The 24,636-nt window shown below is 40.1% G+C and overlaps 1 protein-coding gene across 2 annotated transcripts in view; it reads right to left on the bottom strand.

Moving 5' to 3' along the window:
- taf1c (TATA-box binding protein associated factor, RNA polymerase I subunit C) overlaps window positions 1-24,636 on the bottom strand; it is a 45,166-nt gene continuing 20,530 nt past the window's right edge. For both annotated transcript variants that reach the window (XM_069924211.1, XM_069924212.1), the window contains 11 exons: window positions 22,090-22,185; window positions 21,124-21,194; window positions 20,353-20,600; window positions 18,748-18,876; window positions 17,174-17,291; window positions 16,718-16,789; window positions 7,600-7,735; window positions 6,219-6,347; window positions 5,397-5,574; window positions 3,174-3,311; window positions 1-1,510 (listed from right to left, as the gene is read on the bottom strand). In XM_069924211.1, coding sequence (XP_069780312.1) covers window positions 216-1,510; window positions 3,174-3,311; window positions 5,397-5,574; window positions 6,219-6,347; window positions 7,600-7,735; window positions 16,718-16,789; window positions 17,174-17,291; window positions 18,748-18,876; window positions 20,353-20,600; window positions 21,124-21,194; window positions 22,090-22,185 — 2,610 coding nt within the window. In that variant the 3' untranslated portion in view covers window positions 1-215. The remainder of the gene's footprint in view (window positions 1,511-3,173; window positions 3,312-5,396; window positions 5,575-6,218; window positions 6,348-7,599; window positions 7,736-16,717; window positions 16,790-17,173; window positions 17,292-18,747; window positions 18,877-20,352; window positions 20,601-21,123; window positions 21,195-22,089; window positions 22,186-24,636) is intronic.

Here is a 24,636-nt window from a genome sequence, read left to right as displayed (position 1 = left end):
TGACTATTTTTTGTTTAATATTCTTTGAGTGCTAATAACAATTGGTAAGACAAACTATTCACTAGGAAGTACATTAAGTTTATACTGGAAGTTTCCACACAAGGCACGAGTTAATCTGCAAATAAATGGTTGATTAATTACTTGTTTCAGATACTGTATTGTGGAAGACAATTTTCATTTTTACAAAATAGTGATTCAACCTTTACATGAGGTTTCTAAAATCCCATTCTAGCTCTTTTTCTTTTTGGCTGACATGATCCAGGCTGACTTCGAGGCACTGGAATGGAGGATAATTCGCAAGTAGATGCCATTTGGGAAGGCTCAACAAATGATAACTGTGTGGAGGAAGCTAATGGCAATGGCCAACATCCATCATCTACTTGAGAAGACTGGGGAGGACAATCCTCTAGTGCAGCTAAGTAATTCTGAAGAATTTTCTTTCTTTCTTTGGATATACTGACCAGCTGTAATTCTTGAGGAAATACAGGTGTTGGTGTTTGGATTTGTTCTAATACAGACACACTGGATTGAACATCCACTTGTGCACAATCCTCAGTAGCTCTCTCAACCAATACCTCTGGAGATTTATTGGTTACAATATTACTTTCTGCATCAGATAAATAATCACTTTGTTCCAAATCCGCCACAGAAGATCTACTCCATCCTGAAAAATCACTGAAGTCTGACAAGCCAGATACTGAGGATGTGAAACTCCCTGACAGCCCTCGCCGTTGTCGTGCTCGAGATAACTTTTCCAGTTTTCTTTTTGCTCGCAATGCTTGGACTTTTTTGTCCCGGTTCACGTCTAATTTTTCTGCCCACCACTCTTCCCATTTTCCCTTCCACGACGCTGTAAGTCTTTCACTCAACTCATCCTTCCACATTAAAGGATCCACAAGATCTGGGACACTAACAGGGTCAAGTATTGGAAAAGTATTATGGCAAAGCACTTCCTTCTTTTCCATAGCTGCTTTCATTTTATTCCATGTTTCTTTATACGTGTCATTTGATTCCCTATCCTTCTTAAATGCTTCATGTAAGAACAAACGCTTTGTACTGAGGGAAGGATATTTTTGGAGCTCTTCACAACCATTTTTAAATTTCTTTTGTTTTTTTAAGAATGAGTTCATCCACCTGCGGCACATGACAAGAGCACTATTGCTAGGCATTTGTGTATTGGCACCGGGCTTAACTAATGACTGCAATCTCTGGTTATCCACTGCCGTCTGTGAAGTGGTTTCTTCCAGTCTTTTGCTTTCATTTGCCAACTCATGTGCTCCATTGTGCCTTGGTTCTGTACCACAATTTATTAATTGTACTTCTTCACCCAAAGCACCATTATCTGGTCTATGTTCACTACCAGCTGCAATTCGTGAAGCTTTTAATGGCCTTTTTCCATCAGCTAACAAGTTCTTGCGGATCAGCGTCCGATAAAATAGGTCTCCTGCTGTGTTCAGCTGAAACACAGACAGGGTTTTCTTGCCACGAGTATGGTAAAGTGTTGCAAGTCCTGCGGAACAAAATGGAAACTTGAAATTGTGTTTTATCCCTTACAAATTGTTTCAGTACCTCTGTATTTTCATGATGACAAGCAAAACTCTTCTGTTAGAACCTCTTGAACAGCCCAGCAGCTAATCGCAACAAAACCTGTTCTTCCATCAGTACAATGAAGTTTTCCCCTAATATAATTACAGTAAAACCCCTGTTATCCAGCACCTAGATGTCGCATAAGGGTACTTTCCCGTTGCTTGAGACTTACTCCTACAATACCTAACTATACTGCACTTACACTGAACAAGCTTGACTTGCATGAATATATAAACCTTAAAAGTATTTTACTTTATTTTCAGTCACATTCTTTGAAAATATTTAACTATCACTGCATCTGCAGGTTCCTCCCCTCCACAGCACCACCCGAAAAAAACCAATTCAGGTTGACACTTCGAGGCACTGGAATGGAGGATAATTCGCAAGTAGATGCCATTTGGGAAGGCAAGGATGGGATCTGGCCATTGTTGACCACAGAAAATGCCAGAAAATAGAAAAAGCACATAAAGTAGCTGTCAAAGGTGTGGTAGGTGCTTCGATCGAACCCATTTTCTGAACTAAAAGGTTCAAATATATCACAAATCAAATTTAGGATAATTACCAAACCTAAGGCAATTACTAGTTCATAATATTTAATTTTTTTTACTATTGGGGTAAAAAAGATGAAATTGTGAATTTTTAGAATTAAAATACGATAAAAGCCCTGATATCTGGAATTCAAGCAACTGGCAACCTCAAGCAGTTACCAGAAAAAAGTCGAGGACTTTTTAGCGTGGCGGTTAGTGCAATGTCTTTACCACACCAGCAATCAGGAAAGGTGTTTGAATCCCGCTCTGTCTATATAGAGTTTGTACTAACGGCGGGAGATTCAGCCTTTACAGCACCAGCGTTCGAGACCGGTGTTTGAGTCCTGTGCTGTCTATAAGGAGTTTGTACCAATGGTGGCAGATTCAACCTTTACAGCACCAGTGATCAATACCGGGGTATGAATTCCACGCTGTCTGTAAGGAGTTTGTACTAATGGCAGCAAGTTCAAGAGAGGTTGCCGAACCACAGAGCACTGGTTAATAGAAGTTCTAATACCCTCCCCCCCTCCCCCAAGTTTACAAATAAAGCCTCTGACTAGTGGTTCTTATTAAGCAAGGATAAGGAGACACTTTAAGTCAGACACTCCAACAGTGAGCGGCATCTAACAGTGAGTGGCATCCAACAGTTCTTCATCTGGGTAACACTATTTTATTCAAACACAACTTTATTCAAACAGTTGCTACAAGCAAAGCACAATCAAGGCTAAATATTTGCTCCCATCTTCATTAAAGGTTTGTGTTACTTCAGACAATATTTACTTCCACAATTTTAAACTTAAATATTTTTATCTATTATTTTGTTTTAATTTTTAAAATATTTTCCTCGACTTTTTTCTGGCAACTGCTTGAGGTTGCCGGTTGCTTGACTTCCAGATACCAGGGCTTTTACCGTATTTTAAATCTAAAAATTCACAATTTCATCTTTTTTACCCCAATACTAAAAAAAAATTAAATATTCTGAACTAGTAATTGCCTTAGGTTTGGTAATTATCCTAAACGTCATCATCATACATGCAAATTTAAAAAGTCAGATCTCACCTGCCCCAGGAGAGTGCAGTCTTTCAGCAACCACTTCATGCACATGGGGTATCCTGACCGGTAGGTGGTACATTATGTCAGAAATACTGGAGAGCTTCTGTGGAGGTCCTAATGACTGGCAAGGCATTTGCATCCCACCTAATGAAAAAAATCTACAGTAAATCAAATTCTAGCATTACATTAGGAAATTCAAAATGGGATTTTGGAAAGAAAATAAAGCAATGAATTCCATAATATTTCAGATGATTTATCCATGTGTATGGATAGAAATAACAGTGTTTTGTTGCTGGAAGTCTTCACTGAAGAATTTAATACACTCTGGACTCTTATCACCAAGGGAAAGAACTTCCTTCTGCAAGCCAACCTTCTCTAAAAAAACTTTCCCACTTTCGCATTATATGCTCACCTTTCTCATTGGTGCCCTTGATTTGCTCTTCTAATCCCTTCACTACGTCCTTGACCCATTTTCCATAATGCACATTAAGGCAACCATGAAGAAGGAACACAAGCACCTACACTTTCTAAAGAGTTGGAGGAGATTTGGCATGTCGTCAGATACTCTAGCAAACATTTCAGATGCATTGTGGAAAGTATATTGACTGATTGCATCAAAGGTTTGGAAATGCAAGTGCACAGAAATGCACTAGATAGCAAATATGACCAGGTCCATCAGAATCTCTGACATCCCATCAATTGCAGACATCTCTGTGAGGTGGTGCCTCAAGACAGCCAACATCAAAAAGGTCACAATCTCTTCTCGTTGCTAACTTTGGGAAGAAGGACAGAAATAAGAAAACCAGCACCTCTGGATTCAAGAACAGTTTCTTTCCAATAGCTATTAGCCTCTTGAGCCTCCCCTTGATACACTAATTATGGACTGTCTGCACTATTGCATGTCACTTTTTGCACTAAAATAATAAACATTCACAGTATCCATCTTATGTATTTATTGTCGATTTTAATTTAATTCGATTAATTTACTATTATAGATTTTTTCTTATAAGCATCTGTTACACATTTCTGCAACAAGAATGTTGGGCATATGTTCAATATGTATGACAATAAACTCATCATCATACTTAGCTTTCTTGATTGCCAAAAAGCCAATATGAATCACTTTCCATTAGCATCAAAACAACAAATAGGTTTCCTGAATAAAAAAACTGACCTCCGTCCTTCAAACCATCAACCTATTTTAAACCACCATTGCCTATTAAAAACCTTGGCAAATAACTGAGGTAAATAATTATCTTCCCTTGTATAATCATGAACTCAACATCAACTACAGTCACAGCTCAAAGATGGAGCCTTTACCGAAGGAGAACAGGGGAGGCAACAACTACAATTCGGAGGGTCAGAGATCGTGATGGATAGAGAGACAAGATTACCCATGCCCAACAGCAAGGCACCTGGATGATGATGAAATAACCTTAATCAGACCAGTGCTCACTTCTACAACCAAATTTGAATTAAAATACATTTTCCCAACAAAATAAAGCAGACTTAACTAAAATTCCAAATACTTCATGACTGCAATTGTATTTTTCCAACACTTTTCATACACCTATATCATCTTCAAATACTCAATTGTCAGCCAAATCGTCACCTGATTCCATTTTCACCTACCATATCATAGTTCGACCGTAACCAGCGAGGGCACAATCTCCCCACCCCTTTATATTAGAGCTATCTTGAGAATACATACTTGGCAACAGCTATCATAGACACGAGTTATTAGGTAATGACATTCAGACCTACTTTTCTTCCTTTTAATCCTTTTAATTGTATGCTCTTCTTTAAAAGTTTAACTTTCACGTGAAAAGTTAAACACATTTAAAGATGCTACATTTATAATAATTAACATTGACAAATTCTACAATACCCAAAAGGACAACATGGTCTGGAAGGTTATGGAATGGATGCAGGTCAGTGGGAATAAAATAATTATGTTTCGGTACAGTCTAGAAGAGCCAAATGGCCTGTTTACTGTGCTGTAGTTTTCTATGGTTCTAATACAACATTGTATAAAATTTGGTTGAGTTTGCCATAAGCCATCTTTGAATTAGAAGAATCCATGTGCTGCAGAAAAATAATTTTAAGCACAAGCCTCCACTGTAACCTGAAAAACATTCAACATTTCTCCTTGGCTACTATTACTTCCTTAATATCACAGAGTAAACAGGTATGTTCACTCACTATCATCAATTGGAAGTTACTAATCACCTGAATATTGCAGAAGTAGCACCTCCTGAGTACGCTGAGTCCCCAAAACAATTGTATTTGTTCTGTTCCTTACTGCCCCACTGGCAACTTGTGCAAATACGGGTGGGGACTCTAACATGTGGTCCCATTTTAGAACAGGTACAGTAGAGAATCGTTCATCGACAATGTAGGCAGAATACTACAATTGAAACAAAATTAGCATTCATGCAACATGTACAATCTCCACTAAATATCCATTTCAATTCTTTCACAATCATGAGAAAAAAGTTATTAAAATTTTAAAACACAACTCCACAAATGGCAGAGTGTAAAACCGAAAAGATTGCTGCAAGATCTTTATTTGAACTCATTAATTTTCTTCTATCGCTGGCCATCTTCAGTCATTGTCCCATCTTGATATAAACGTCAAAGTATGAAAAGGCTTTCTATATGTGAAGTGTAGCACACAAGAATCTTATTCTGCTTCATTATAACATTAACTTAAATAGAATTGTATTAATGTTTAATTAATCTTTTGTAGCCAAACAGAACAACAACCTGCACCAAACACAAACTCATGAAAAGCTAATGAAATAGATTCATTTAAGTAGAAGTGCTGGTAAGGACAACTGCATTTCCTTCCGTCATAAATTATTTTTGCGTAACTTGAACAGGCAATCTTAATCCATGCTTTATAATCTACTTTTTAAAAATAGATGATACTGCACTGAATTTATGACCTGGGGGTGGCTCATTCGTGCACTAGATTTGTATGTTTATATTCTTTTTAAAGCAATTAAAAATACATACAATTGCAAATACACAGAATTAAAGGACACAAACCTGTGTGGTAATCAGGTGATGGTACGGATTTACATCCCATAGATGTTTAGGAAGAATTACACGTTCACCTTTCTGGCAGTCAGCAGCAGCTCCAATCTTAAACAAGGTTTGATTATGGCTCTCACCTGCCTAAACAAAAACATCAACAAAAATTTAATGATTTTGTTTCTAAACTTTATATTCCATTTATATTTTCTTACTATATTGAGCCCATGGTAATGAAAACAATCACTGCAATCTTTTTCCCCTCACAGACCCATGAACTTCCTCCGATTCTCTCACCCCCAACCTGCACCAAGGACAACTGATTACTACGAATTGTGCCATCACCCTGCGTATAGTTGGGATGTGAAAGGAAACATGCAAACTCCAAATCCACAGAATCCAAAGATCAGATCGAACACAGGTTGCTGAAGCTACATGTTCGCAATGCTATCTGCTGTGCATTGCGTTTCCCCCAAACATTACCAATATATGCCAAAAGGCCGCAGTTTAAAAAAAGCACAGCATTAAAATATCTTCACCCCCTTAAAAATTGAATTTTAAAGCAAATGCGTGCATATTATTTTGTATTACACCATCGAATTAATAACCCTGACTATAACTAGTTTTATATGTTCACTCACTTTGAAACTATGCATTTTAATGACGCATCTGATTTATTCTCTGCATTAAAGGTGAAATGTGAAAGGCACATCAATTTTACTCCTGGGTTTTCTTTCCATGAGGATTGGTACAAGGCAAGAGTGAACCACTTCCCTGAAAAGATGATTGAAGCTTTTGCTGATTACACAAGAGCCACTTCGATTGAAAAAGCATCCATACCTAAATAACCCAAATACGCAAATGTCTGAATTATTTAGTTTGTTTTGAAACATTTTGGACTCCTGGTCCCCATAGCTACTGTTAAATGCTCTATCTGGAGTGACCTAAGTGACCAGTGTAGTCCAAAACAAAATATTTGGCCTTTAAAAGCTCTCCTGTACGTAACCATGTAGGAACTAGTTAGTTCAAATTCATTGTTAGACAACATACATGACATCATATGCAACTGAGATTGTTTTTCCCTGCAGACTAAGTAGAATGACCACTTATTGCATGTGCAAAAATGGTCCTCAAAGAAGATACATATACATGTAAACAAATAAAAATGTAAACAAACTGCAATACAGAGAGAGAGAAAAAAAAATCAATCAAGTGCAAAAGTAAGAGTCTTTCAATGAGCCTCTGTCTGAGTTTGTTGTTGAGAAGTTGACGGTGGAGGTGGTCTGATTGTGAACTGGAAACAGCAATAAACAAATCAATACTAAAAATTAAAAATAACACTCTAAATTTATCACTTTTAAAACTAATAATGAAACATAATTCAAGTTCATCTTACCCTCTCATCAGTTAACTCAAGGCCAGTTCTGTCAGCATATATAAACACCCGTGGGTGAGCTGTGAAGTCACACCACCTCCATGGTAATTGAGCATTGAAGTGGAGGTTCTCAGTTTCTTTTCTTATTTGACGAAGGCTAAGAAGAGAAAAAAATGGTAAGTGATGAAAGAGAGCCTTGCATGTAAAGTTGGTCTACTGCAGACTAACGCAAACCTAATTACATCTACAATTAAATTCAAACTTCTGCATCAGATCTTTGTGCAGAGAAGGCACCCTCCTGTTTGGTTCTGCTGGGTCTTCCCCAAACCAACATCACTTGAAGAATATACCAAAAAAAAGAACTTGAATAAATCAAGAAGCTTTCCAAGACTGGCCAAATGAAGAAATCTAAATATTTGATAGATATCAGCATCATGTCATCTATTTTTAAACACTCCTAGACTGACTGCACTCCTGAAATTAGAGACTAAATCAATATATGTAATTTTTAAAAAATTTAGACATACATCATAATAACAGGCCACTTCAGCCCACAGGCCCATGCCGCCCAAGTTGCACCCAATTAACCTACACCCCCCCCCCCCTCCCCGGTACGTTTCAAACAGTGGGAGGAAACCAGAGCCCCCAGGGAAAACCTTCGCAGACACGGGGAGAACAAACTCTTTACAGACAGTGTGGGATTCAAACCCCGGACCCTACTGCCGGCGCTATAAAGGCATTGCACTAAACGTGCCGCCCAGGTGGAACAGTTCAAAATATATCAGGCAGGAGGAGGAGGAATGTGCAGGGTAACCTCCTCCCACTACAGTTTAGAGTCATCAGACAGAGTTACACAATAGGAAAGTAAAATATGGAAACCTGAAAGAAAATAGGCTTCTCAATTTTCTTTCTTAAAACTGGAATCTTTTTAGAACATAGAACACTACAGCATTGTACAGGCCCTTCAGCCCTCGAGGTTGTGCTAACCTATATTGTTATGTGGATTGTGCAAGAACTCGTGGCCTCCCTGTCTGGAACATTGTGGACTGTGGTGGGTCACATGACCTCCATCTGAAACTTTGTTGGAAGTCGCACCACCTGCCAATCAAGGCTGGACTCCGGCAACCCATGAGTGCATAACTTATCACTGGCTCATTTAAATGACTCAATGTCGTGATCGGCCAGATGCCCAGCTCAGAACAGTATATAAAAAAAAAATTGATGCATAATGCATTTCTTAATTTCTGCCTCTTGGTCCAAGTCGCAGGTATCACTCCACACCAGGTCACTACTGTAGACATCACTGGAGGAGTCATGGCTAAAGTGTGCACTACACTGAAGTTGAGCCATGAACTGCAATAGATCAGTGCTTACAGAGATCGTTGGTACAGGGAAGCAGGAATGTGTTTGAAAATCCCTGTCTGTGAAGTGTGTATTCATGTGGTAGCGTGTAGAAGATAGGCAGCCACTGGTATTGGAGTCCAACCTGGATCTGATGTGAATATTTATATAGTTTTTTTCAGTAGTACACCATTAAGTATAATTTGAAGTCTTCTCCTGTTTGTCTCCCATGTGTTCAATAAAGTCATCTCTGATAGTAACATTTATGTCCCGACTCACCTCTTCGTAAACCCACCGAACCTGATACTTTTCTCAAAAACAATTGGGAATGCGAGCAGGATTCAAGTTTCAACTGGACACACATGGAGTATTAACCATGTGGAAGATTGTGCTTGTGAGTGTGCGTGGGTATCCAGTCGGATGCATCCGTTATTGTGTACCAGCTCACCAACGGGGGCAGCAGGAGGTGACCTTCAGCTGGTAAAGGAACCCTGTGATCAAAATATAAAATCCCCAGGTTGACCAACGACCATCAGGGAGTTCAGCCATTTCATGGCGTGGCTGGCCTACTTAGGTGCCAGTGAGGTATCACGTCCGATTTAAGTAATCAGGGCATCCAAAAAGATTAACCGATTGAATCATTAAAGTTCCATTGCAGGTTCCTGCAGGAGGCACTAGATGCTGGTCGGGTGCTCATCAGCAGCTTGGAGGCTAGGTTCAGTGAAGCTGCCTGCCAACTAGTCAAAGGGTGGCAGCTTCAGGAGGCCTGCTGATCCGGTTGGCAAGTCGATCCTGTAAAAATCAGAACTAGCATCATGCATGGAGAAGAGAGTGATGCCTGGTCAGGAGATGGAAATGTGTGGCTGGACAATGATGGCGTTCGGCCCTCCATAATGGGGAAATTGCTGAGAATGGAGAGGGTCCAACGGACATGCGAGGGGCTGGTACGAGATCCTAGAGTCCCGGGTATACTCCACCAAGGAGTTGCATGGGCTGACAGACAGATACCGCCAGTGGTCAGGCTTCTCCGGCTTTGGGATGAGCCTCCTCCCCTCCCCCACCCCACCCCCAAATTAGTCTCTCCCACCTAGAGGCCTGTACTCTGGGCAGTCTGTCCACACAGTAGACTGTCAACAACTCCCTGTGGGTACCACTTAGTGGGATCATGTGGTGACTGTGGTGCGGACCAGGTTCCCCACACTTTTAGAGTGGGACCTGATGATTGCAGCGGCACCGTCAGTGAGGATCAAGCTTCCATGGTGGGGCTCCCGTGTGCAACCTCCCTGAGGACACCAGAGCAACCTCCACATTGGCAGGACACTTAGTTAACACCATCTATCCTAACCTCAGAGGGATGCTCTTGCACTTGATGGAACCAGCAACAGACAAAATCATCCAGGAAGCCATTGCCCTTCTGAAGGGGTTAGAATTTATGGAACAGAAAGCACCCTCCGGGGAGGGTACCTGCACAGGTTCACCGCATGGAAACAAGGCATGGTGATAGAAATAATAGTGAGAGCACATTCACTTTTTCCTGCAGAGACATGTACATTTGTCAGCGTAAACCATGCCCACATACATGGCATCTCTACCACTGCCACGTTCATGATGTTGCAGAACAATGGGAAAAAGCCATGAAAACCCACCTTCTGCTCCTCCCTCAGCTGAGGTGGCCCCTCTACCCTTAGATTATCCCACTTATGTGACAGGAAATTGCCAACAAAACCATACAATTGCACCGGACACCCCCATTGTGTGGATCAATTCCACAGAACCCTGGCCTCCATCCTATGGAACAGAAACTGAATTGATCCACACAATGGGGGTGTCCGGTGCAATTGTATGCTTTTGTTGGCAGCAGTCCTGTCCTGCCCAGGTGACCAGATCTGCTGGATGACACTGGTCGACACTGGGGCAGAACACACAATTATCCCCGGGAATCCCATGGGGTGGAATGGGGACCGAAGTTAGTATAGAGGAGCTAGGGGACTCCATCCTCTCTGCCAAGGAGATCATTCTCCATCTCTCCATCAATGACGAGCTTCCCTGTCCCAGTCCTGGTACCGGCCTCCCCCAAGTGCATTCTTGGAATGACAGTCACTGCATACATGCACATTTGGGATCATCTGGGCAAACATTGTTGTCCAGGTGGCCAAATAGACTCTTCTTGTCATCACCTCCCATCCCCCTCCACTATTCCATACCCACCGTTATCAGGTGTCGGGAGGCAATGAGGAGATCGTGGAAGCGATTGATGCCCTCCTCAACGAGAGGTTATCAGACCCACTGAGTCTCCCTACAATAGCCCAGTCTGGACCGTTCACAAGAAATATTGCACGTAGCTCATGACAATATATTACAGCAAATTAAATAAATTCACGCCCTCCCCCTTCACTGTGGCCATTCCCTACATTGTCACGTTGGTCGAGGATATCGTGGGCAGGGATAACAAACCCTGAACTGACATGGTGGACCTCACCAATGCATTCTTCTCTTAAGCCCCAACTCCCAGGATCAGTTTGCCTTCACATGGGGTGGCACACAATACACTTTTTCTCATCTACCCCAGGGATATCTCCATAGTTCCACCTTCTGTCACGGGTTAATAGCCAACAACTTTAAAAATATTGCCCTCCTTCCCCCTCCCCCACGACATCAATGTAAGTAATTACACTGCACAGGCACTGGATTCCCTCATCTCTGCATTGTGTGCTCATGGCTGGGCAATCAATCGGGAGAAAATACAGGGTCCTCTTCCTGGGAATCCAGTGGCACTCAGACCAGAGAGGGATATCCCAGAGGTGGGACAAAATAAAATTTTAAACACAGCAGTGCCACCAACAAGGTTGGCGGCAGCACAACCTCCATGTACCATGCTGTTGCGCCCGCTGTATGCAGTCTCCAGGAAGAAGAACACATTTCACTGGGAACCTGAGCAGCAGCTAGCATTCGAGACGGCAAAAGAACCCATGGAGCAGGCACTGCCACTAGCCTCCCAACAGTCCAGAGTTCTATTTGAACTCCAGGTCTTAGCCACCACAATAGGCAAATGAAGACTCTGCCAGAAAATTAATGGCTGCATAGTTCTACAGCTTCCAGACAAAGATCCACCCCGTGCCCACCTCCCGCTACACACCCAGCTCCTGGTGTGCTATTTGCCTCTCCTCAGCACGGAGCAGCAAATGGGCAAAGATATCATCATATTCCGGCCTCACCTGCCCATTATGTGGTGGATTAAATCCTCCTATGCCACCCACAAAAAGGGACAAGCGCAGTATTCCTCTATTGTTAAATGGTGGAGGTACATTGCCGACCATGCAGAGCCAGAAGAAGTCAGGAGGCTGTGCAAGAAAATTATGTCCCTCCCTGAGTGTCATGACCCCCTTCCTGAAGTCCCCACTGTCAACTGCTCGCCTGTATCCTGGGGTCAGCCATTTGACTCCCTCATGAAAGAGGAACACCTGCAAGCATGGTTCACGGACGGCTCCAGTTGATGGAAAAACTGGAAGCAGTTATGGCAAACAGTGACACTATACCCAGGCAGTGGTAAGACCCTAACTCAGGAAAAGGTGGGGGGGGGGGGGGGGGGGGGGAAATGCAGCCAGATCGAAGAGACTTACTTAACAATCTAGGCAACATCCTGGTAAATCTCCTCTACACTTTCTCCATAGCTTCCACATCTTTCCCAAAATGCGATGACCAGAACTGAAAACAATACTCCAAGTATTGTCTCACCAGAGATTTGTAATGTTCCAACATGGACCCCCAAACTCTTGAATTCAATCCCCCTATTAATGAAGCCTAACATCCCATTGGCCTTCTTATCTATCCTATCAACCTGCACAGCGACCTTGAGGGATGTATGGATTTGGACCCCGAGGTCTCCCTGTTCATCCACACTCTGACCCTAACCCTGTACTCAGCATTCTGGTTTGTCCTTCCAAAATACATCACTTCACACTTATCTGGATTAAACTCCATCTGCCACTTCTCCGCCCAACTCTGCATCCTGTTTTGTAACCTCCTCCAACCTTTGTATTATCCACAAACCTATTGACCATCTTTCCGCCTCTTCATCTAGGTCACTTATAAAGATCACAAAGAGAAGGAGTTCCAAAACAGATTCCTTGTGGAACTCCATTAGTCACTAACCTCCAGGCAGAATACTTTTCTTCCACTACTACTTTCTTCAAGCCAATATTTTTTATCCACACAGCCAAGGTTCCATAGATCCCATGCCTCATGATTTTCTGAACAAGTCTCTCATTTGGAACCTTGTCAAATACCTTATTAAAATCCATATAGACCACATCTACTGCCTTACCTTCATTAACTTCCTTTGTTATCTCCCCAAAAAACTCAATAAGATTCGTGAGGCATGACCTTCCTTTCACAAATCCATGCTGACAATCCTTCAGAAGACTGTACATCTCCAAATGCTCATTGATCCTATTCTTATGAATCTTCTCCAATAGTTTGCACATCAGCGATGTAAGACTCACTATAATTCCAAGGATTCTCTCTATTACCCTTTCTTCAATAAGGGGACCACAGTTCCCATTCTTCAATCCTCCGGCATCTCCCCTGTGACGAAGAGAATAGGACCTGAATCAGGGTGAGGTCAGAAAGGAACTGCCCCAACTATCTCTTCCCTCACTTCCCATGTAATGAAATATTTGGGAGATAATTGGTAAAATTAGAGTAGGTTATTTCAAATAAAACAGATCTTATTTGAAATACTGAATAATTCATATTCAGTGAACTGTACAGAAACTATGGAGAATGTTATGCACATTTCACAAGTAGGTGCTAATTGAAATGACATCATAAAATGAATAGACCATTGTTTTGGACTGGAGACACCTTTGGCTGTTTACAAGGCTTCTGACCTTTCTACAAAGTGCTCACAGAAAGGTCACTGCTGGGTTTTGTTTACCTAAAGCAACAGATGGGAGTAGAAGGATAACTCCTGTGGTTTGCTGAAGAAGGTGGGGGTTTTGTGGCAAGTGAGAGAGTCACATGGGCTTTCTAGCAGTCTCAGTTGGAGAGAGAGAGGTGTACAAGCTCTCTCAGCTAGTGTGTGTGACACTGAAAGAAGCTGAACAGTGCAAGCCACGAAGCTTTTTGGGACTGAAACAGAAAGCTCCGGAGCGGCGGATGGCTGGAAGTTCTATCTGTCTGATGTTTCTCTTGGAATAAGTGGAACAGAAAGAAAGAAAGAAAGAAAGCCTGAAAGAAAGAGGTTATCATCTAGAGAACCCTGATAGGGCAAGTTTCATCAGCGAGACATTGAGGTGACTAATGGTGGTACCTCGGTTGTGGAAATCCTGGAACAACAAATCTCTCTCTGCAAACCTCCAAAGAACCTTCCTGAGCAATAAACATTTACCTTTTGAGCACCAAAGCCTGGTGAACTTTATACATGTTAAATTCTGTGCACTGTATGGTGATTGCCTGCATCCAAAGAAGGAGAAGCGAGATTGAACTGTGAACCAAAGAACTTTTCCTAAATTTACACACACATTACATACAAGTGCGCTTAGAATTAGAAGGGGGTTAAGATTAGTTAAGTTAATAAAGATAAGTTAAAGTTTGCTTCTATTTTCATGTTTAAAGATAATTAAAAACAATTTTTGTTTAAGTAACTACTTGTCTTGGTGAATGTCTATTGCTGCTGGGTTTTGGGGTCCTTTGGGCTCTTAACACCCACAGCAACCTGGGTTATATTGTGTCCAGCCCCAGGGACCTATCAATTTTAATGCCTTTAAGAAGATCTAACACTTACTCTTCCTTAAACTCAACATTGCCCAACATACAAGCCTGTTCTATTCTGACCTCACCTTGATTCAGGTCCTATTCTCTTGTGAAGCAAAGTATTCATTTAGTACCTCCCCAACCTCCTCCGCCTCCAGGTACATGCTGTCTTCTTTATCCTTTACTGTCATCCTACTGTTCTTCATGTATGCATAGAACGCCTTGAGGTTCTCTTTAATCCTACGTGATAAGGTCTTCTCATGCCACGTTCGAGCTCTCAAGTAATTTTTTTAAGCTCATTCCTGGCTCATGAGCCCTTCCTGTTCCCTACTTCTTATATCTGATGGATGCTTCCTGCTTCCTCTTGACTAGCTGCCTCATCTGTTTCATCAACCACAATTCCCTTTTCCTACTATCTTTTCCCTGTCCCAGCGGGACAAACCTACACTGAACCCAGCACAAACGGTCCCTAAACATCCCCCACTTTAGTTCTGTACTTTCACCTTGAACATCTATTTCCAATTTACTATCACTAGTTCCTGCTTCATCCCATCGTAATCATCCCATCCCCAATTAAACACTTTCCCATTTTATCTTCTTTTAACCTTATCCATAGCTATGCTAAAGCTCAGGGAGTTGTGGTCACACTCACCAAAATGCTCACCCACCTAAAGATCCGCAATCTGACCAGGTTCATTACCCAGAATTATATTCAATATGGCCTCTCCTTTTATCGGCAGGTCTACAAACTGTGTCAGGAATTCTTCTTGAACACACCTGACAAATTCAGTCCCATCCATCCCTCTTGCAGTCAGAAAGTGCCAGTCAAAATTAGGGAAGTTGAGGTCTCCCATAACAACAACCCTGTATTTCTGGCACCATTCCAAAATCTGCCACCTTATCTGCTCCTCAGTGTCCCATGCTCAATTTGGGGCCTTCCCTTCCTATTTCTGACTTTCACCCACAATGTCTCAGTAGACACTCCCTCAGCAGCATCCTTCCTTTCAAAAGTCATGATACCATGACCAGTAATGCTACTTCCCCACCCACCCATTCCCCACGCCCCCCCCCCCCACCTCTCTTGACTCCCATCCTATTCCTTTTAAAATACCTAGACCCTGGTACTAGCATTAACCAATCCTGCCCTTCTTCCAGCCAATTCTCTATAATGGCCACATCGTAGTTTCTCTGTCTGATTCATGCTCTAAGTACATCCCCTTTATTCTTAATATTCCTAGCATTGAAATGGGCACATTTCAAACCCTCTAACTAAGTTTTGTCCCCTGTCTGTCCTTCCTCATGAACACAGAACAATTTACTATTTGACTGTGCACTCTAGGGGCAAAAAAAATGAAATATTAATGTAAAAATCATCATTCTAGTTTTAATAAAAGTAGATATTAATAGGTTCAAGTAATTGATCCCTGAGGTGGAATTATTGATTATTGGGAAAATAAAAAGATTTTGTGTTGCCAAACAGCAAACCAAATATACAAATCTTGCTTTTCTATAATTACTATTCAACAGTCCACCAGTAGCCAACGTTTATCATTTTACCCATTACAACTATTGAAAATTTTTGACCAAAATAGAACTTGTTTAAATTTGTGATACGTACTGTTAAAACACATTATGTAATTGGTAATATTTTACTTGAATTAATCACTGAATAGATAAATGGAGCCTGGAGCTCCAACTCAACTAGATATCCATATTAGTGCAGGTACACAATCCTTTATCTGGAACCCTTGGGGGACAGTGTGTTCCGAATTTCGGATTTTTCCGGATTTCGGAAAGCCAGATTTAAGCCCATCTGAATTGTGCTGCCATATCCACTCCTACCCCTTTCCAGTCACGCTGCCATATCTCCCCTCGCCCACCTGACTTGTGCTGCCGGTCTCCCCTCGCCTGCCCGACTCGCGCTGCCATATCTTTCCTCACTTGCTGGATTTTGGAGCTTTCCATATTTTAGATATACGGATAAAGGATTGTGTACCTGTAATGTCATCTCCAGGAATTGTCATAGTGTATTTGTATTTATTACCCTTTGTCGAGGATCCAAAGATAGGCAGTTCCACTCTCATTGGCAATTACCAGCTCTCCAGGAACATGAGGGCTAAGGTAAAAGAATAAAAGTTTATAGCTAAATATTTGCAGACTGTAATCATTAAATACCATAACTTTTACAAAAAAAGAATGACCTGTGAATGTTCTAAAAAAAAAATCAAAGAATGTGTTTTAACATCTCTTTTTAATTAAGTAGCACGATTTCCAGCTAAGAGTCCTTATTGGCTTAAATTAATTCCACTAGATAAATTTTATTTCTTTTCACAAATTAATGAGAAATACTATCAAATGGTAAAAAGGTGAACACACTGCATTCAAAAAAAAAATCCAAACTCAGGGGGCATAACTTGAATTCAGCAGAACTAGGATAATGTAGATTTTAAAAGTCCTGAGAATTAAGATTCAAGTATAAGACTTCAAACTTAATCTTTACCTGACATTAATGCATGTGGCTATTTTTTCTGTCTGAACCACTTGCAATGCCGATGGATTCACTTCATGGGAAAGTTTCCATACCCCACAATGATAGTCGGAACGAACCCCTACAAAAACTTTTTTGAAAAGAAACATGCTTTATTAATGAATCATTTTAGAGTAAAAACTAACCAATCTTTCAGGCACAATATGCTTCAAATTTTTTTTTAGCCAATTTAGGATAATATTAAGTTATACCGCCAAGACACAACAGAATGTATTGAACAGAGAGGCACAGTAGTTTTACATACTTAGGCAATAAACTCAAAAGGAATTGGTTTAAAGAAAATCAAAATTTGGATGCAAATCAAAAAAATGGGCTCAGACAATTGACACTGGCAATACGTCAGGGGTGTCAAACTCAAATTCACAGAGGGCCAAAATTAAAAACTTGGACTTAATCGAGGGCCAAACTAAATATTTATTGAAAATTTTCAACATCTGCATGTTTTCTCTTCTTTCAACATATGTAATGTTAAACTTTTTCTTATTAAAATAAATGTTTAATGATAGTTTTGGTTAAACTCTTTCCAGAAGAAGCATTAACAAATGAGAAATAAAATATTCAATAAATAATATTTCTCTAAAGCCTTTAAGCTCCTTTTAAATGTATTTTTTTTCACAAGCCAACAAGTCAAAAAAATAACAAACAGGTTTGTCTTTTAAAATGATGAACATAGAGTCTGCCTCCCACCTGTCTTGAAAGGTCCTGTTTTCTGTCTTTCGTTTGGCCATTTTTCGTAAGGGGTTTATTACATGTAAGTTAGGCGACAGGTCGCAGATGTTAATGAAAGTAAAGAGAGGAGGTGGGGGCGATTAGCAGGCTGACAGGCCGGCGCCAACGCATTTGCAAAGCATTCTGGAATTTGTAGTATTAGCTGTGCAAGCGCTATACTGGCGCGGCGTCCAGCGGGCCAGCTCTAATACATATTTGATATGATCTTGCGGGCCAAATATAATTATATGACAGGCCAAATTTGGCCCGCGGGCCTGAGTTTGACATGTGTGGTCTACATTGTCAAAATATCAAAAGGGACAGAGTTACACCAACACAAATATTTATAAATACTGCAACAGATACTTTAATATAACAAAGAGCTGCAATGCTAAGTCAACATACAAATAACCCAGGTGCCCTTTCATATGCACATAAACGGTGTAATATTATTCAAGTTATCCCTCAGCCAACTCTAATTACATTATAAGTAAATCTGCTGAGGTAAATTGTTGTCATAATTATATTATTCAAGTTCATGTTTATTGTCATAGACAGTGAAAGTTTGTTCTGCAAGCAGACCAACCACAAAAACACAATAGAAAATTACAGAGAAAGATCAGAACAGATCATAGGTCGCATTATTTTGCTTCTGTGAGGTGCAATACTCTGTCATGTATTGTTCTTTAAAATTCCAACATGTACTACCTTTCAATATAAATAAAGGGTTTGTTTTTTAAAACGTTCCATTTAAAATTAAAAATTGAAATACTGTATAGGACACATTACAAATGTCACTAATCCATATCTGTAATTACCTTCTTCTTCCAAAGCACTGGAGCTGATTTGATGAATTCTACCCTTCAACTCAAATTTCACTGGCTTAAATTTCACATTCAATTTTGGCATTTTATCTTGATCATAACTTAGTGCAATCTTGTGAAAATCTAATGCTTGTGCATAAAGAAACTTTAACAACAAACAAAAATGTAGTTTTCCTAAATGCCATAGTTCTCATTCACACAAAAGTGGAATGAAAACACAAAACCGTTTCATTATAGCTCCCCAATCACAAAACTCCCCAGTTACCATGCATCTGTGAAAGCATCTTGTACTAAAACAACTTGCATATTAAACTTCTCTTTTGCAGAAAAATCAATTCTGATACCACATTTAGTAAATAATAACACAAAAGATTCAGCTAAGCATTACCACAAACATCCAACAAGCATATAAATATATTATGGGGCAAACCTCAGAGTAAATTGAAAAAAAGTCTTGTTTAAAACAAAATATTTAGAGAAGTGTTGATCTGACTTTCGTCTTTGTAGATTAATTGCGTGTGAATGGGCCACACAGGCTTGTGAGCCAAAAGGGCCTGTTACCATGCTACAGGTCTAAATTTAATTTAGAATTTACCAGAGCTGCGAATTTAAAACCTGAGTACTTGACATAGGCTGACAGTCTGCTGTATAAATGAGCAAGTGCAGAAATGCTTAAGTACCATATTTTGATGAGACATGAAATAGAGATACATAAAATAGCAACTGCACTTCAAATACCATGTAATATAGGTGAGAAAAGGTTATCATTTTAAGGCTCTTGCCTCACTCTCTGCTTTGGATTGATTCAAGTAGCTAGATTTCTCAAGTTTCTGCTAACCTGGTCCCTTTTCCCCTTCCCCCATCAGCTCTCCACCCCCTTCCCATTCACCTAGCCATCCCTCCTCCTCTTGCTTACTGCTGTGCCCTCCCTCTCTGCTCCACCTGCCTTTGCGAACACAACTCTCCCTTATCCTTTCATGCCTATCGATATTTTCCATACCTTGATGAATGACTCAAGCCTGAAATGTTGGTGATGTAATTTTATCTTTGCTATATAAAAGACGCTGTTTGACCTGCTGAGTTTCTCCAGCATTGTATTTTAACATTTATTTTACATCCTCTGGTCCACAAGACAGTATATTTTTCAATAGAGTGCTGTACAATTTTGGATAATAATACAAAACAATGAACACATTATGTAATCCCATATTATTTCTAATTACCAACTTCTTTCACCTCCAGATTCCAGCATCAAATTTTTGTTTCAGATTCCACCAGCTAACTTTTCAACATGGCCAGAGACAAATTTGCAACTTTCTACTCAAGACTATATCTCAATTTTAAAACTGAATCATTACTTTTTAAGTTCTCCAACAGATCATCTCTCATTTCCACAAGCCTCCTTCAGTCCTTCTCAACACCCAAGTCATTACAATGCTTCTACTGTTGGCCTCTTGAAATCCTGACTGCCATCAAGTCCCATCACTCCAGAATTTCCATTCAAAACCTTCTGCTAATTTCTACCGCTCGAAAGTGCAGTTTAAACCCCATCTTGGATTAAGCATTCAGGCATCTGATAACAAGTATTCAAAAGGATACTGAGCAAATTCATGGATTTGCTGCCAGGATAGACCAGACATCCTTTTTCACTGGAGCCTCTTTTGACAAAAGGGCAATATACAAGAGCTCCTCCAGTGGCAGAGTGATCAAAAAGAAGTTTGTTTCTTTGAATCTTCATTTCTTCATGAATATTTTCTGCCAGCAAGTTTGGTGGAATATCAAAAATAGACTCCTTCAGCAACAAAGTTAAAAGTCTTGCATGTTTACTTGCACTAGAAAGTGGACACCTACAGAAAGAAAATACACTGGAATAAATACAAGATAGTGATCTGCAAAATTATTTGCATCTTGCAATACTAATATCAGAATAGTTTTTGACTAACTACATTTACTAATAAACACTTTAGACAGTAACTTTGTTGAACTGTCCACAGAATGTGAACCAAAGGAACTTCATTATAATCCAGTGAATGATACATGCACTTAAATGTAGAAAATATTGCAAAATAATGTTTGTCTCCTACAGTTCATCAAGTTTTTTTTAAATAATTTTGTTTAAGTCATCAGAAAAATATAATCAAGAGAAATAATTATGCACAAAAATATAATTGACATTGAAAATCAAAAGTAGAAAGTGTTGGAAAGTTCAGGCAGTATCTAAAATAAGAGTATCTTTTCCATATCTAGCCATCTGCCTCAATTACCGAGCTGTTCCCTCTCCACAAATGCTATCCAGCTGGAGCACTTGTACATATGGAAGCTCTGGAAGGAAAATGTGTTTCCATTTCAAGATAAATTCTGGTCACTTACCCTCGCTTTTTAACTCGTTCTGTGAATGCTCTCAAGTGGTTAACATTTATTGCCGTGTGCCTTGCTTTTCCCTTGAAAAAAAAGTAACAGACTAATGTGCATTTTAAACTCTGTGCAGTGAATTTAAACTTCCTTTATCTAGCTCTCATAGGTTTGGAAAAGACACACAATAAGTGAATGGTAGGACACCAAATGTTGGAAGCACAAACAAGTCTGGAAATGCATACCCACAGACCATCCTCCCCTCCCCCCACCCCAAAAGGTTACAAAATAGTTAAGGAGCTTAGAGTAGCAAACAAGATATCTTTTACAAGCTGAGGAACAGAATACCAAAGCACAGAGGTCAAGCTAGAATTGCAGTAGACAATTCTTGAATGAACCATAGAGTGCCTAATACAGTTGAGATCACTATTTTACAAGAAGGTACAGAGGAAATGTATGAAGATACTGCCAGGACAAGATTTTAGTTATGCAAGAGATCTTGCAAAATTGCCACCTGCACCAGTATCTCATTCTCAGAGGTCCTGTGGCTCGCTCCCTCTCTCCCTATCGCCCTTCTGACTCCCACAGTGCTTTAAGGGGAGCACTAGGCCTCGATGATCAGGGAGGGAGAGAGTGACGGGACCTCCAAGCAAATTGAATGAGGTTAATATACTAAAACAAATTTTTCCTGAAATCTCACGCTAAAAATGAAAGTGGGGGGGGGGGGGGGTGGGCGGGGGGTTCTATATGCCAGTGGGTCTTGCATGCTGTCAAATATGATAGTTTGAAAGTCAATACAGGACAAACACTCAGGTGCCAAATTTATTTCTGGAACAATTCAGCCAGAGTAGGATGGTGTTTTATTTGCCTTACATTTGTAAGGATTTTGATATGAATGTGGCTGAATTTTATAATCAGAAGTGACTTGTCTCAGACAAGTGGGAAAGTGATTATACATAATAGTATCTTAAAAATAATTCCTACCCTGAGAGGAGATTCACCAAAGTAAAAGTGCTCTTCTAGAAGTTTTCCCATCGAATTGAAGGCATCATTGTTATAATCAAGGAAGAAATTAGCCATCTTCAAAAGAAAGACACCAGATATGAATAGAAAACCAAAATAAAACAAACACTTCTGGCTATAAACAAACTTATATATACTTTATGCACAATTTTAAAAAGAACCTGATACTTGTAACATAATTCAGATACAACTCTTGTACCAACTTAATGATATGCAAGTTACAAACACTTTAAAAATAAAATTCAGAGCATTTTTTTTTAATGATGACTGTTGCTGAAGTGGAAAACTTGAATTTCACCAATATTAACTGGGACTTCCTTAGTGCCAGAGACTTAGATGGGGCAGAATTTGTGAGGTGCATCCAGGAGGGTTTCTTGAAGCGACATGTATCAAACTTGGGAAAGGGCCATTTTAAACATTGTGTTGAGACACAACTCTGGTCAAGTTTCAATGAGAGAGCATTCTGGGAAAAGTTATCACGATTTTTGAAGTTTCAAGATAGTCATGAATAAAAATTAGCATGAACGGTTAAAAAAAAAAAATTAAATCGGGAAGAGGATATTATTAAATAGGAGCTAATAGGAGCAAGCACCTATTACCAGGCAAATCCACAAGTGTCCTATAGGAGTTGTTTAATGATCAACTCATTTAAGTCTGGAATATTCCAGTATGGGGAAAGTGCAGAGATGGCAAGGTAAGCTTGGATCTTGTGTGAGGAAGGTCATGCAAGGTTTAGAAGCTTAAGTCAGACCAGATCCTTGAGGAATAAAGAGGTTACAGAAAGGAGCTCAAGCAATGCAAAGAAGGTCAAAAGGGGTCAAGATCGTTCCTTGGCGAGTAGAATTAAAGAAATCCCACAACATTCTATACTTACATCAAAAAGAGGATAACTTCAGAAAGAATAGATTAACTCAGACAAAAGAGAATTTATACTTGAAATCAGAGGAAGTTGACAAGGTACTAAATTAATACTTTGCATTACCATACCAAAGGATATGGAGGGTATACTGTGGAGAATCTCAATGCATTAGGACATTTGGAGTCCTCAAAGAGGTGATGCTGGGACTTTTGAAGAAGTCCACAGGGCCGGATAGGATACATCCCAGATCATTGAAATATAGGAATGATTAGATTGCTGGAACCTTGGCAAAGATCTCTCTATCCTCACTAGTAATTGGTGAGGTCCTGGTATTCAATAAGGGAAGTAGGGATAATCCATGAAATTATGGACCAGTGAGCCTCACATCAGTGATAGGGAATCAATTTGAGACTGAAGTTGATATCCTTCCTGTAATTCAGTGACCAGAACTGCACACAGTACTCTAAATTTGGCCTCACCAATTTGGTCTCAACATCACTTCCCAACTCCTGCATTCTATGCTTTGATTCATAAAGGCCAGCATACCAAAAGCCTTCTTCACCACCCTATGCACATGAGATTCTACCTTCATGGAATGAAGCACCATTATTCCTAGATCTTTCTGTTCCACTGCATTCCTCAATACCCTTGCATTTATTATGTATTTCCTGTTTTGATTATTCCTACCAAAATGAACCACTTCACATTTCTCAGCATTAAACTCCATCTGCCATCTTTCAGCCCACTCTTCTAAGCAGTCCAATTCCCTCTGCAATCTTTGAAAACCTTCTTCATTATTCATATTCCACCTATTTTAGTATCACCTGCATATTTACTAATCCAATTTACCACCCCATCATCCAAATCATTAATGTAAATAACAAACAACAAAGGACCCAATGCAGATCCGAGTAACACCGCTCGTCACCGGCCTCCAGCCTGACAAATAGTTATCCACTACAACTCTCTGGCATCTCCCTTCCAGCCACTGTTGAATCCATTTGACTACCTCAAAATTAATACCTAACGACCCTTCCATGTGGAAACTTATCAAAGGTCTTACTGAAGTCCATATAGACAACATCCACTGCTCTACCCTTATCAACATACCCCTAATTACCCCTTCAAAAAATTCAACAAGATTGGTCAAACATGACCTTCCATGCACAAATCTGTGTTGAGTGTTCCTGATCAGATCATGTCTCTCCACACACACACACACACACACTTACCTACCACAGATGTTAAACTTTAAGGCTGATAATTGCTAGGCTTGCTCCTCAAACCCTTTTTAAACAAAGGAACCACATGTGCAACACGCCAATCCTCTGTCTCTAATGACATTTGAAAAATCACTGTCAGAGCCTCCGCTATTTCCTCACTAACTTCTCTCAAGGTCCTAGGGAAAATCCCATAGGAACCTGGAGACTTATCCACCTTTATATGTTTCAAAAGCTCCAGTACTTCCTCTTTCTTAATCACTATAGCTTCCATCATTACCATCTTTGCTTCCTTTACTCCGCACAATTCAATATCCTTCTGGAAAAGCAAAGAAAATATATTATTCAAGGACCTTCTCTTTTGGCTCCACATACAGCTGTCCACTCTGATTCTCTAATGGACCAATTTTATCCCTCACTCTCTTAAGC

The sequence above is a fragment of the Narcine bancroftii genome, chromosome 3 (genome assembly GCF_036971445.1).
Source record: "Narcine bancroftii isolate sNarBan1 chromosome 3, sNarBan1.hap1, whole genome shotgun sequence".
NCBI lineage: Eukaryota > Metazoa > Chordata > Chondrichthyes > Torpediniformes > Narcinidae > Narcine > Narcine bancroftii.
The sequence above is the reverse complement of the archived record's forward strand: the minus strand, read 5'-3'. Positions and strand labels throughout refer to the sequence as shown.